Source organism: Muntiacus reevesi, chromosome 1 (assembly GCF_963930625.1).
Source record: "Muntiacus reevesi chromosome 1, mMunRee1.1, whole genome shotgun sequence".
NCBI classification, from domain to species: Eukaryota; Metazoa; Chordata; class Mammalia; order Artiodactyla; family Cervidae; genus Muntiacus; species Muntiacus reevesi.
In genome coordinates, this window is record NC_089249.1 from 110,402,735 (window position 1) to 110,417,720 (window position 14,986).

A 14,986-nucleotide genomic window follows, 5' to 3' on the forward strand; every position below is an offset into this window, starting at 1 on the left:
GGTTAGGCAGGTTAGCTACCTCCTAACAGCTCCCTAACTACTTCTTGGCCGTTCCTTCTCCCTTGTAGCCCACATGGTGTCATGTCTGTCCTTAGCCATCTCTTGTCTGCGTTGCCTCACTGGCTGTCCACTGCTAGTGTCCACCAAACCTCAAGTTATGAGGTCCCCCTGCTTGTTAGACACTCCCACCCCCAGGTTCTACAGGCACATCAGACTCAACATGTCCCAAAATAAATTTGCGTTCACCCACCCTGTAAAAATGCATCCTCCTTCAGCATTTCCTACCCTGATCAAGTCCTCTGCATTTTTCCAGATTCTTAAATTAGAGGTTTTAGGGTCACCCTTAAATTACCCTCCACACAACACTCCTCATTAATTGTGTAACTTTGTGCCAAACTCTGTGCTAAGTGCTTTTACGTACCTTAGTCCCTTCAATCCTCCGACAGCTCCATCAAGTGTTGGCTGTCATCATTCCCACTTTACAGATGTAAAAGCTGAGGCTTAAAGAGTTTAGGTAAGATCCCCATTAGCTATTAGGTGGAGCAGACAGGAGGTAGATCTGGTGTGCCTGAATTTGGAGCCTGCTGCCCAGACTCCTCCACTGCCTCTGTCATGCCCAGTCACTGAGCTTTGTCTTCTCATCTCTTAGTATTTCTCAGCTCCTCGTCTTACTTTCTAGACTCTCTGAACCCCAGAGGCCTCCCCATCTCTCTACCAGTCCTTTCTAAATCCTCCCTCCCTGGACTCCAGGGTCCATTCTCTGTTGGTTCAGGTTCTTCTCCATGATGACACCAGAGTTACATTCCAAACTCACATCTGCTGATATCACTCTCACACTTACAGTCTTAATGACCCACCCACCAGGAACACAAGTCTCTTCCAAACCTGCCTCAGCCTGCCTTCCCAGCCTCTGCTCGTTCACACATCTTCGGTTCTGCCCCACTGGCCCTGCCACCACCCTGAAGTGCACCCTGGCTTCTCATGGTGTCATTCTTTGCAAATGGCTCTTTCTCTGCCAATTTTTTGGAGGTTTTTTACCTAAATAAAGAAAATTTATTGGTTGACATAACCTGGAAATTCAGGGAACCTAGGACACTGTGTCCTTCTCTCTTACCTTGCTGTTTGCCTTGGCCCAACTCTGATCTCAGCCAGATCCTCGCAGCCCTCAGCAGTCATCCTTATTCCAAAATCTCTGCAGAAAGAGGGAGTGGCTTTCCACAGCATACACAATCCTCCTGGACAGTATTGGCCTGGCCACTCTACCTATCACCAGCCCCTTAGGGGACTGTGTACCACCACGGGGTAAGGGAGGCAGCGTTAGCTTCATCTGAGTCTCATGGACTGAGCAGGGTTACTGTAAACTGGGGGAAGGTCTTTCCGCAAGGCAGAGAAGTCCAAAAGGGCTTTCCCTTCCCCGTTGATTGAGCGACTGTTCATTCATTTTTTGACTTAGCTCTCAAATGTCACTTCTGCTGCAACGTAGGGTTAGTCATTCACTCCTCTGTGCTTCCCTGGCCCTCTCTCTGCATCTCTCTTAGATCTTGTTCCAGTTAGATTCGTATCAGCTATTAACATGTCCATCTCCGGCTGATCAGCAGACTGGAGTTATCAGAGTCAGGGAACATATCCTAGTTATGTTCAAACTCTCAACCTCAGACTCACAGGGAACATCTCTGTCTGGGAGCTTATTGCACCTTCCAATGGTCCTCCTGTCATATAGCACATTAACACAGAGAAGATGCTCAAGGAAATAGGAGAGGAAATTAAACCAGTGGCCCCCAAGAGCAAGCCTGTCTCCCCTATACTCTGTGGTCCTAAGGATAACTGACTAGTGAGAAAAAGCCCACCTTCATCTGTCACCACAGCGTTCTTGAAGACTCCCTGCTGCTCTTGGAGCACCAGAATTCTCCCAGTGTGTGTGCCACTTCCTCTCCAGAACCTTGCACATGTCAGCACAGGCTTCCTCGGTGGCCTTTCAGAAGGGGTCAGGCATGGCAGCAACACAACCAGAGTTCAGGTCTTTCAGAGTGATTCCCACTTGTCTGAAGGCATCAGTGACCATAGGTGCTTTCTACGAAACAGATTTCTGGACACAAACCCAGATCGACTGACTCAGAATTACCAGGGAAGAGGCCTAGTAATCTGTATTTTCACAGACCTGTTAGATTGGTGGGACCTCGGAGTCCCTTCATACGGTTACTAAGTGGCTATTGTCTTCTTGCAGTGCCTCTGCCAGCCAAGCCCCCATTCCTGGCCATGCCCATCCCCATCCGTCACTGTGGTTATAATATAGGCAGGATTTGGGGATGGGTTATGGACAGAGGCACTCTATTCGTTTATTCTTGCTGAATGGAGTTCAGTGGGTCTCACAGTGTTTTTTGTGAGGTACTATCAGAATACCTCCTATCTTTTGTTTGACTTGATATTTGCACAGTGATGTAAAGGGCTTGTTTTCTTGAAAGATCAGTTTTTCCACATATCTTGTGCTTAATACAGTACCAGATACCAAATAGATACTTAATATATATTAGATGGTTAAGAATTTAGTTTCTAGAACCAGACCACCTGGTTTCATATCCCTGCTAATTGTGCCTTAGTTTCTGCATCTGTGAAATGGACATATTGATACTTATCTAATAGGCTTATTATGAGAATTAACTGGGTTAATTCTTGCAAAACACTTAAGACAGTGCCTGGCAATTAGTAAGCACTTAATATTAACTTTTTAGTAAAGAAACTACTGCTTGGGAGGAGGCGAGTGGAATTAGTGAAATCAGGCCCAGCCACTGAGCCCCTCCTGCTGCTCCTCCAGGGATTACAAAACTGTAATCTCATCTAACATCAGCCACCAGCATGTCTCCAGGGACTTGCAATCCCATCAGCCCAGCCAAGTGTTCCTAAGCAAAGACTAGGATAGCCACCAGTTAGTGGCCTGCCCCAGGGGTTCCTACCAGGGGTTTTGATGGTGGCAGAAACCCAGCAGGTAATTGTGCTGAGGTTTCTGACCTTCCTGCCCTCAGGGGTGGTGGGGGGCGGAAAAGTGAGGACCAGTGACCTGGAAAGAGAAGAGGGGGGTGAAGAGTAGTGAGGAAGAATCTGATCCTTGCAACTGGTCCTGGGATGTTCTGTTTTTGTCCTTGTGTTTTGGGAAGTCAGGAAGAGCCTTGGAATTGGGAAGTCTGGCAGAGCCTTGGAAACTCCCCAGTTCTTATCCTCAGGAGCAGACAGAGCATGAAAACCCCTTCACAATGGCTGCAGGACTTCTCCAAGACAGGGCAGCAAGCGTGTTCCTGCACAGGCTGTTGAAGCTTGGCTGAGCCTCTCCCCTCTTCAGTAATATGACTTTCATTAAAGAGCTTTGAGAACAACTGGGCCAGACTCAAAGCCTACTTCCCTGCCTATTCCAAAAAAGAAAAGAAAAGAAAAAAAAAATCATTTCAGGGAAATCAAAAAATACTCTAAAATGTAAATTATGTTGATCCAGGTCAGCTTCCCTGGTAGCTCAGCTGGTAAAAAATCTGCCTGCAATGAGGGAGACCTGGGTTCGATCTCTGAGTTGGGAAGATCACCTGGAGAAGGGAAAGGCTCCCCACTTCAGTATTCTGGCCTGGAGAATTCCATGGACTCTTATAGTCCATGGGGTCGCAAAGAGTCGGACACGACTGAGCGACTTTCACAGGTCAGTGTGGCATTCAGAAGTGATATTGAACAACAGCAGCTGCAAGAACTAAGAGCAAATGTTTATACATTTTGTCATTACAGGAAAGCGGAGTGATTCATTAGGTTCTCTCCTCACCTCGTAGAAGGGCTAAATCTTCTTTTTCTCTGCTTCGGGTAAGGCCTCAGTTACTGGACTTAGTTACATGGAGTAGGCTGGAGAGCATACCATTCCCCCGGAGCCGCCTTGCTGGGTCATTGTATACCATGTTAGGTCACTGCTTGGGGAAGCTTCCCACCCACCAGTGAGGATAAACACCTTGGATCTTGCTTATAAGCTGTATCCCTCTGGGAAATCTACTTTGCCTGCCAAGGCTCAATTTTGTCATGTGTAAAATATAGGTAATAACGCAACAGATCTCACAGAATCACTGTTGAGGGTGAAGTGAGTGAAGTGTGCAAGGCACTTAGAACGACGGCACTCGCTCAGTGCCATCGATCAGTTAAGCCTGTGTGTAAATTCTCTGCCCTTGATTCCTCACATCTTAGGTCGGGCTGGCAGGGCTCTCCTTTCCAAGTGGCTGTGAGGATGAGACTGAGAGGGTTGGGCGCCTAGCCACGTGAAGCATGGCAGCTCTTGCTGTGAACCACAGGCCATGTGAGGAATGTCCCTTTTTCTCATTTTGTGTAAGCATTAACCAGGGATGTGAAGCCACTCTTCATATTAACCTTGTGAATTGGTTTAGAATCAGGACTGTCAGATTATTCCAGAAGGGTACAAAAGTCTACACCATGAAGGCCTATTATTTCAAGAGCCATGAACTGGATCACAAGCAGCTTATGGACAGTGATCTTATTTTATGTCTCATCAGTCTTTCAGAAACATAGAACTGGATGGAGGAAGGAGAATACAGGTCGGGGGTAGGGAAGGCTTGAGTCATAGCTGGAAGGAAGGAAGGTGCTTTTGAGCCTGCTGTGACCAGCCACTGTGCTGGACAGTCCTACACGTCATCTCGTGCAACACTCCTGCCTGCCCAGCAGGCATAATTGTTACCATTTTATAGAATTAAAAACCTAGTTGCCTAATACACCACAGCAGATAAGAGATGGCTTCAGAATTCTAACCCACAACTGTCTGACTGTGAAGAGGAAATTTTTTCTTCTACCATAGGGGCCACATTAGTAGGGAGCTCAGTAAGTTTAGATAAATTATATAATGAGTTGGATGTGTGCTTCAGTCGTGTCCAACTCTTTGCAACCCTGTGGACCATAACCTGCCAGACTTCTCTGTCTGTGGGATTCTCCAGGCAAGAATACTGTAGTAGGTTGCCATTTCTCCCTCCAGGGGATCTTTGTTACACAGGGATCGAACTCTAGTTCTTTACCTCTAGCACCCCCTGGGAAGCCCATTTAATAAATTGGATAAGGACAGTAATTATTTATAAAGTTCAAGATAGCAGATACTATGCTTTTTCAGTCTTTTCTGCTTGGAAGTAGCTAGGTTTAGAGGCTTCCCAGGTGCCACCAGTGGTAAAGAACCCACCTGCCAGGGGTCGAACCTGAGTCGAACCTCTTTACCGACTGAGCTACCAAGGTCTCAGTAGTGGTAGTATCTCAGAGAACAGCTGCAATTCAATCTAATGGAGGAGAAACAAGTTGCACAAATCCTCCAAGCACTGTCAATTATCTTCCAAATTGTCTCTGAAATCCCCTTTCCTCAATCTCTCCATGTGTCCCCTTTCCTCAATCTCTCCATGTACGGCCTCTGGTTTCAGGAACCGGTACCAACTCTCCTAGCTGGTTTCTGGGCCTCTGGTCTCTCACTGCTTCTGTTCAGTTCCCACACTGCCCAGTGAGATTTTTCTGAAACTCATCTTGCCATCACTTACTGGTTCTGTGATTTCAGGCAATATTGTTCCCCTGCCTGCTGAAAATAAGGATGATAAGTGAAGTTACAGCTACAGCAGTGTTTACCAATGTGGCTGGACTGGGTGTTTGTGATTGGAATGTGCTTTCAACAGTCAGTGCCCGGCTCTGTTGCTTATTAAATATTTTAAGTATGATAACACTCCCCTCCCAAAGTTGTTGGAATGATTAAACAAGAAAGCTTTGAGAGCTAAAGTGCCCCGCAGTCAGCCGGACTATTCTCTTTCCCTGGACCAAACTACACAGGAAGCATCACCTGGAGGCTTTGCCTGAGTGTAAGTCTTCATGCTCCAACGTGACCTTTTTATTTGTTTCATTATTGTATTTATTTTAGAAACAGACATTTTTAAACAACTGTGCATTTCCTCTCCCTTTGTTTTCCAGTCATGGTGCATTTCCTCACTTTTTACAGTTGAACATTTCAGATGTCTGTTCATGGTGCCCAGTGTGTTAGATAAAATTTATTGCAGTGCCTTTGGCCTCTACTTCACCATCCCAACCAACACAAACAGCCCAAAGCTATTTTATCCAGTGGCTTTTTCCATGAGGGGAGAAACAAATCTTGAGTGTTAAGGTTTAGATCTGCCAGGAAATTCATTCTGGGATGTTTGCCCACATCCATTGGCATTTTTCAAAAGGAACCCCAGGTGTCTACATTAACACCAGCAGGACCACTTGAGGCATTCATCAGCCACTTTGTTCTCAGTCTGAGTGTGGGAGTTAAAGATGTAAGAGACAAGGTTGTAGAGCCAACGTCTCTAAGGGTGCAGTGCTTTTCTTATCCCTGAAGATTTATCCCTCACATGGCCTGAATGTATTAGTCAAAAAAGGTCAGCACAGAGTGCCAGTCCCCTTTGATTATCAAGTTCAAGCCAAGAGAATGATTCTTTCTTTCTTTGCCTCTACTGGATATAGTTTTCCACTTAAGAGATAATTTAATTTATTTATTACTTAATGTGTTTGAATTAGCATTGGAGGGGTCACAGTTGAAGAAGGAAGCCTGCTGCTACTGCAGCTTCTTCTCCCAAGGTGGTGTTTGACTTAGCTGTATAAACAAATGACTGCATTCTCCAGAGGTCCTGAACACAGCTGTCTGCCCTGGAGAGGGCCACACCTCTTCCAGCAGGGTGAACTCTGCTTCCTGCTGAGAATCAGCAAAACAACCAACAAGGAATGGTAGCAATTGTATAGACTTCAGATGGCAATGACCCTGCCACCCAGATTTGGGCCACAGCAGTTGGAAACTGAATAAGACAAGGAAACCTCTTCTCTTGCTTTACTGCCCTTGGCTATCACAGGGCATTCTAACAACTCTCTTTGAGATGCTCAACTCTGGTTGCAAAATTTGTCTCGACTATAGCCATAGGACCCTGGAAACACTGTCTTTTTAATCAGTGAAGATGCCCTTTGAATTTTTTTCTAGTCGTGATGCTATCTTTCTGCTGAGCCTCTCACAGTAGCCAGTTCTTATCTACCTACAGTGTTCTTCCCAACATCCATGATCATACTGTTTCTCTGTTTAGAACTGAAGAGCTTTTATAAACAGATTCTGTGGCCTCAGTCTCATTAGAATCTACTATGTTTTAACTTATAAGCCAACCAGATCAGATTAGATGAGTCAAAATTTGTGACCTTGGTTAAGGGTTTAGTCATTCACCATTGCTTCCCAAACACCTACTTCCCATGCACCTACTCACATGAGTATACATGTTCATTAGCCAAGATCTTAACATCAGGGACCTAGAGTAAGTACCAGTAGGGAATGAGGTCACTTGCTATGAGGCAGGTGGCCTCCCCATGAGAATGCAAGGATACATTATGAATCATACCTCAGGGTATGACCTAGGGACTTCTGACTCATGTCCAAACCAGCTTCCACAGCTGCTCTGCCTTGACCTCTGGATTAGCTTCATAAGACCTTCCTCTGGATAGAGTTGTCTGACTTTCAACTAATGGCCAATGAGCAAGCTAGTGAACACCAGTGGCTTAAGACCCAGCCCACTGCCGCCCCTGTTGCCCAGGTGGAAGTTTTGGCTTCTGTTCATAGCATACTTCTAACCAGATGGGGTGCTGCAGATAAGTTTGGGATAGGTTGTGTTTTCAGCCATATTGTTTTTTTTTAAATAACTGTCTTCTCCCCTAGACAAACAGCTATTATAAATGGCTGGGCTTAAATGCCACTAGACTCTTTTAACTTTGAAGATATTTTGCAAAAACAGTGATTAAAATGGCATTGATCAAGTCCTCATTATTTGTGAAATAGTTTAGTATCCTACAGGCTTCCCTAGTGGCTCAGACAGTAAAGAATCTGCCTGTAATGCAGAAGACCTGGGTTCAATTCCTGGGTCAGAAAGATGCCCTGGAGAAGGGAATGGCAACCAACTCCAGTATTCTTTCCTGGAGAATCCCATGGACAGAGTAACCTGTTGGGCTACATCCATGGGGTCACACAGAGTCGGGCATGACTGAACAACTAATACTCACTCTTAGGATCCTACGTAGTTAAAACACAGGTTCTGTCCAGAGGAAGTTTGCTTGTTTGCCTCATAAGAGAGCATGGAGTGCTCATCATAAAGTGGTTGGGAGGATTCAAGGGGTTAATACAAGCAAAGCCCTTGGACCAGTTTTGGGTACATAGTAAGCCTTCATTAAGCATCAACTTTTATTCTTACCAGAAGGCAGTGGTTGGCCCTTCCCAAACACGCTCATGTGATCCTTAAAACATACCTATAAGGTAGGCACATCTCCATTTTGCAAACAGAGAAAGAGAGGCCATATGGTTAGCAAACAGCAAAGTAGGGATGACATTCAAACACTACCCTGTACCATCTTTCTAGAGATGATAATTTAACTTTGAAAATGGGTCAGATGTTTCAGGGTAAGAATGAATGAGAACCATTTAGGTTTTGTTTTTCCAGAGAGTATCAGAGTACCAATCTAGAGAGACACAGCAGGAAACATGACTGTGAATCAGCTGCCTGATAAAACAGCCAGGATGGAGCCCAGGTCATTGCAGGACTTAACAATATCACTGAAAAATCAGCACTTACTGTACTGTAGATTTCCCTTTAAGAGACATGAAAGAAGAATTCAAAGAGAATGGAAAGATTGCTCAGAAAGTAGAGATTGCTCAGAAAGTCATATTATTAAAATGTTTTTTTTAGTTTTTTTTTTTTTTTGCTTTAATGAGAGTTATACTCTTGTTAACATTATACCAAAAATTCACCTTTCACTAATTTCTCCTAGTTTATCATCTGATTTCAGGTGCATAGGATTATGTTCAAAACACACAGTAGTAAAGTTGTATTTCTTGCAGCATTTGGGACTTCTAAATTTAACTCAATTCAGTATACACTTATTAAGCCCCTTTCATGAGGAAATACTGTTACAGAGACTTAGCAAACAAGACATGGCCCCTGACCTCCGGAAATTTGCTATCTTTAGAGCTGTGCTAACAATACAGTAACCAGCAGTCACATGTGACTATTTAAATTTAAATAAAGTGAAAAGGCCAGGGCTTCAGATGCATTAGCCTCATTTTCAAGTGCAAAATAGCAATGTGTGCTTCCTGGCTACCATGTTGGATAGGGCAGAAGTAGAACATTTCTATCATTGTGGAAAGTTCTACTGGACAGTGCTAGTCTATTGACCAGAAGGAGGAGATCTTGTTCAGGAATTCTGTTGCTCCCACTTTGCAATTGCTCTTAGAGGAATGTGAGGGAACAGCACCACCTTTCAGACTTAACACTTGAAGACATGGATCCATAGTCTGCCTCTGACCCATATTGACCTTAGACAAGGACCTTTGCACATCGGATTCCAGTTTCCTCATCAGTAAAGCAAGGACATCAGACCATAAGACCTCTATGACTCCTCTGTCCGAGTATCTTGTGATACTATGAGGGAACTGATAGACTATTCTCTGTGTGTGTCACAGCTATAAGAAGCTGAAAAGTATTCCCATCTCCCCAATAATATTCTTTTTTATTTTGGAAGTTTAATTTCAAGTTCATTCTATTTGTCAATACTAAAACTCTATATGCACCATCCTAAACTTGACAAACTGATTTTTTTTTAAAAAAGAGATATTATTATTTTAAAATAGATAAGTAATAGCTATGCTCTCTTTATTTTTTTACCTTTTTATTTTGTATTGGGTTGATTGATTGATCCCTGTAGCTCAGATGGTAAAGAATCTGCCTGTGATGGAGGAGACCTGGGTTCAATCCCTGGGTCAGGAAGATCCTCTGGAGAAGGAAATGGCAACCCACTCCAGTATTCTTACCTGGAGAATCCCATGGACAGAAGAGTCTGGTGGACTACAGTCCATGGGGTCACAAAGAGTCAGACATGACTGAGCGAATAACACACACATAGTTGATTAACAATGTTGTGATAGCTTCAGGTGAGCGGCAAAGGGACTCAGCCATACATATGTTATACATTCTCCTCCTAACCCTCCCCATCCAAGCATGATCTCTTACGTTATGAGACAATTGTAGCACATGGAGTGCCCGTAGATTGGGCTTTACCAATGGCTCCTGGTGTGGAAAGAAGTCTGGACCTAGAGTTGAAAAATTGGGAGAGAATTCAGATTCTGCCACCGTCTAGCTATGTGACCTCTGTCAGGTCTCCTCCTCAATAAAACTAAGGTTCCAGGTCACTCACGAGGTTCTGTGGGAGAGTTAGTGTGTTCCTTCAAGCCTGTGTTACATCAACAGCCCTCTAACCAGGCTTCCAGCTTCCCCTTCCCACCACCAGTGTACTTTGAGAAACACGATCTAATCTCATATGTCATACCTCTGCTTAGAGCCCCACAGTGGTTTCTTGTGTCTTTTTAGGGTTTTGCCAGGAAAACTCCTGACTTAAGCATGGAAAACCCTGCATCCCATGAAACCTCTCAGTTGGCCAATCACCCTGCAAACCCAGCAGAGCAACTGACCTGCTTCCCACCTGCCTTTTTAGTGCACACCTCTCACCACTCACCTCTTCTCACCTACGTTCTTCTCTATACCCTAGGACAACCTGGCTGTGGGCGTTTGACAAAATACTGATGCCTTGGTCCTGCCTCTTGAGAATCTGACTTCATTGTTTGGAGTGGGGCTTGAGTATAGTTGTCTTTTAAAATCTCCATAGTGGTTTGAAAGCACCAGGGAAAGGGATCTCTATTCTATTCTCGCAGGTCTCCAGAAATCCATGCCTGAGCTGACCTTTCCTTTGCTTTCTTCCCTTGGCTAATTCCTGCTTATTCTCATCCTACTCAAGAGTCTCTTCCTCCAGGCAGCCCTCTAGGACCCCCTCCAGGTAGACTTAGCCTCATTCCACCACCGGGCTGCTTGACTACCCCAGGCTTGCTTTCACCAGAACCTGCATTCTGATTGTTGGCTTACACCAAGTCTCTCCCTCATTAGATCTGGAGTTTCTTTCAGGAAGAGATTTTATCTTTCTTCCTTGTATCCCTGGAGCCAAACAGGCTCTGGCACTTTGCAGGCTCTCAGTAAGTATTCCGTGAACAGATTAATCAAAGCAAGGCCAGCTGACCTCTTGTGAGTTACATTCTAAGAAAGAAACATCGCACAATAACCCCAGTGTGTTATAGAAACAGGAGATTAAGGAAAAAACACATCCAAGTACAATACAATACAAGCTTTAACGAATCTATAAAAGTGGACAGCACCCAATATTCAAATTAAAAGAAATTCTTAGTTCTGCTCTTTTCTAGGTAATGATTTTTTTTCTCTTCCAGGGGAGAAAAGAAAAAGACAGGTTAGGAGATTCCTTCTCTATCCTCTTTACCTGTCATAGAATTGTAACTGGAAATGATCTCTCTGACGAAATCCCTTTGGTTTTCTGTTATTTTCTCTCTTCCTCCTCATTCTTCCCTCAGCTGGCCATCCTTCTGTGTTTGCAGTGAGGCAGGAAGGTTCACCGCTGGGACTGTTTCTGTCTCTCTTTAAAACTCTTTTATCGGCAGGCTTTCTGATCTTCAAAGCAGCTTGTATCTGATGTGACCCCACTCCCTAGACTCCATGTACTGGGGAGTGAGAGCTGGGAGTATTTTTGTCATTTTGATGACTTGCATGTTTGGACAGCCTGGGACAGCCCAATTGTACAGTCCTTACTAAACCTGCAAGGATGAGAGCAAGCCAGTGTTTCTAAACCCCCTTTCACCCCCAAATCTACACAAGTTGAAAACTTGACACCAGAGCCCAGAGTTAAGCAAACGGCAAGTTTATAAGTCTTCTCGCCTTTGACCCATCCACTGAGGCCGCAGCCCTGAGCCTCTGCCCTGTTTTGCCGTCGAGTGTTCATGCTCGGTGTTCCTCAGACTCTCAGCCTTTGTGATTATCCACAGTGCTTGATCCTGGATAAGTTTGAAAGCTACGATGATGAATTTCAACTCACTCAGCGAGCCCTGTCCCTGCTGGAGGAAAACAGGTTCTGGGCTGGAGTGGTATTTCCAGACATGCACCCCTGGACCAGCTCCCTACCACCCCATGTGAAGTACAAGATCCGAATGGACATAGATGTGGTGGAGAAAACCAATAAGATCAAAGACAGGTGATGTTTCAGGAGATCTCAGAAGGCCCTGGGTATCCCCAGTGATGTATGAGGCAAGCAAAGGGGGCTCCTGTGGGCTCAAGCCACTCTTCTCCTCCTGAGACAGAAGGGTCACTCGGAAAGGCACAGAAAAGCACTTTGGTATCAAAGAACTAAGTTAGACAGTTGACCCTGCTAGTTGGTGGGACCAGGCGAATGCAGCTACATATGTTTACTTCCTCACCTCAGCACTTGTCCTTGGCTGGCCTTCAAGCAATTTGGAGATGAAAATCTCTAGCTATTGGGTTATCTTCACAGAGATCCTGCAAATGAGGTTTCACCAGAGTCACTGGGAAATTACATTTGTTACAGAGTAAGGGATTGAAACTGGGCTCAGCCTATACATTAATAAAATTAAGTTAAATCAGAGGAAGTAAGATAATTTGTAAAGCTCAAAGTAGAGTCCTTGAATGAAAGCAATTACAAATCATGCTGAGGCTAATATTCATCACTGAGATTTAAACTGTGACCTAGAAAACAGAATCAGAGAGTGTGGAAAAGTTCAGGAGAGAGTTTCAGGAGAGTGAATGCCCAGTCCCCTCGTGCTTATAATGAGTGAGTTGTCCTGTCCATTCCCATCCACATCCCTTGTCCCTGTCTCTGGTTTCTTCTCAGGTACTGGGATTCTGGCCCCAGAGCTGATCCTGTGGAAGACTTCCGATACATCTGGGGAGGGTTTGCCTATCTGCAGGACATGGTTGAACAGGGGATCACGAGGAGTCAGGCCTGGGAGGAGGTTCCGGTTGGAATCTATCTCCAGCAGATGCCTTACCCCTGCTTCGTGGATGACTCGTGAGTCGGAGGTCCCAGGCCCCCTCCAGGACAAGCTAATCAGGTTTCTGGGGTGGGGTGAAGGGGAGGTGCTCCCCAGGCTTCAATCTCTTTGGAGAAAAATCTTTTTGGGGTCCTGGGGCCAGCTCGGGGAGAACAGAGTTCTGATTGAGGAGCCTGCCCTGTCCCCTCAGCTGCAGGCAGGGCCAGATGGATAAGTAAAGTGGGAGAAAGGAGCTGGTGTTACGGGTAGAAAAGGGAAGGTGAAGAGTAAGGCAGGGAAAGTGAGGTTGGGGGAGGGAACACAGGCTTTTAAAAGTTCCGCGACGTAATATGTTTGGTATGTGGAAGAGTTCAGGTCAGAGTGTTTGCCCAGTGATTGCCAAAACAGCAAATTAGGATTCTGCATCACAAGTAGGTCCGGTTCCTAGGAGCTTTGGAATAATGCAGCTCCTTCCCTAATTAACATTCCCATGATGTGTGCTTAATGAAAAGGTAGAGGGGTGTGTTGGATGAGCTTGGACCCCCTGTCCAAGCCTGTACATTTGCTGGCCAGGAGCAAGACATGCAAGTATCCTACTGTTTTCTGAACATGCATTTGGGGGTGGAGTGGTAGAGGGTGGGACAAAGAGGGAGAAGGGGCTGGGAGGGCTCATTTACTGTGGTGGATTGGGGCAGAAACGTCCCAGGACGGGAGCAGAGATCTGCAATTGGCTTAGGGATTCACCTCCTAGAAAAAAAAACTGGCAAGTTCATCATAGTGTGTATGTGGGTCTGTGGGGTTCAGGGAGGAGAGAGATGTGCACAGCCTGAAGAAAAGAAAAGTCAAATTGCCAGCTGGCCAGGTTGTAAAAATAAAACCCAGTATGGGTGTAACACCTTAGTCCAATCAGTTCTTCTTGCTCAGTTCTGCAAAAGACTAAAAGAGATAACAGGGGCTGTTCCAAAGTCAGTTTAGGGTTGGACAATAGGCAGAGATGGGAAATGGAACCAGGAGCAAAAGCCCAGGTCCACTTTTAAGATTAGAACAGGAGTGAGTGGCAGGGAACTGAGGTAGACAGTGAGGAGGCAGGAATTCTGGCCATTCAATGTGGGAGAGCCCTCTGGTGGCAGGTCTCAGAAGGGCAGACTTTATGAGTTTGATTCTCTTCCTAGGGCCATCTTAGTGAAACTCTCCCACCCTGGAATTGGGCCCTTACTGTGTTACCCAGCAGCTTTCAATAGATAATAACCTCAAGGGCTTTACTAGCAAGGTCAAGCAGAGGGAAAACATGTAAATTTCACACTAGAGTAATTCCAGAATACCAAATTTGCCCTGCTTGCTGGAATGAATATCCATGAATGTACTCCATGAGTATAGGCTGGTGGAATCAGTGACCATTGAATCACTGATTGATTTGTAAATGGGTCAGTTGCCTTCTAAAAGTGCCACAGTGACTGGTTATTTTGTGCCTCTTCCTGTATAACTGAGGTTTGATCCTCCAGGGTAGGCAGTGCTTCACTGGCTGACCCCTTGTGAGCTCAATTAATGATCTCACCACAACCAAGTTCCCTTGGTCCACCTTCTTGGACTTCAACATCAGTTAGCATGTATCTCTTCCAGTCACATCCTATCTTATCAGTCCTTTCCTGGGAGAAGAAGCTTCTTATAAGAGCTATATAACATTTATAGTATGATTTAATTTACATGTTTTATGTATAGAGAGAACTCATCTATACTAACCAAAAAGCTAACTGAGATCTTATAAAGAATGCTGTGTAATACATATACTGTGTAATATACATAGTACAATTTTATTTACACATTTTACTCACAGAGTTTTCATCAGGGCTAACCAAAAGGTTACCAACTTGCTCTAAGGAAAAAAGTAATCCTTTGGGGCTACCCTAGTAGCTCAGATGGTAAATAATCCATCTGCCAATGCAGGAGACCCAGATTCAACCCCTGAGTCGGGAAGATCCCCTGAAGGAGGAAATGGCAACCCACTCTAATATTCTTGCCTGGAAAATACCATGGACAGAAGACCCTGGT

At 44.9% G+C, this 14,986-nt stretch overlaps 1 protein-coding gene across 1 annotated transcript in view; it reads left to right on the forward strand.

Annotated features, from left to right (window-relative positions):
* ABCA4 (ATP binding cassette subfamily A member 4) overlaps nucleotides 1-14,986 on the forward strand; it is a 139,608-nt gene that overhangs the window by 44,937 nt on the left and 79,685 nt on the right. The window contains exons 12-13 of the mRNA XM_065927798.1: nucleotides 11,939-12,144; nucleotides 12,799-12,975. Coding sequence (XP_065783870.1) covers nucleotides 11,939-12,144; nucleotides 12,799-12,975 — 383 coding nt within the window. The remainder of the gene's footprint in view (nucleotides 1-11,938; nucleotides 12,145-12,798; nucleotides 12,976-14,986) is intronic.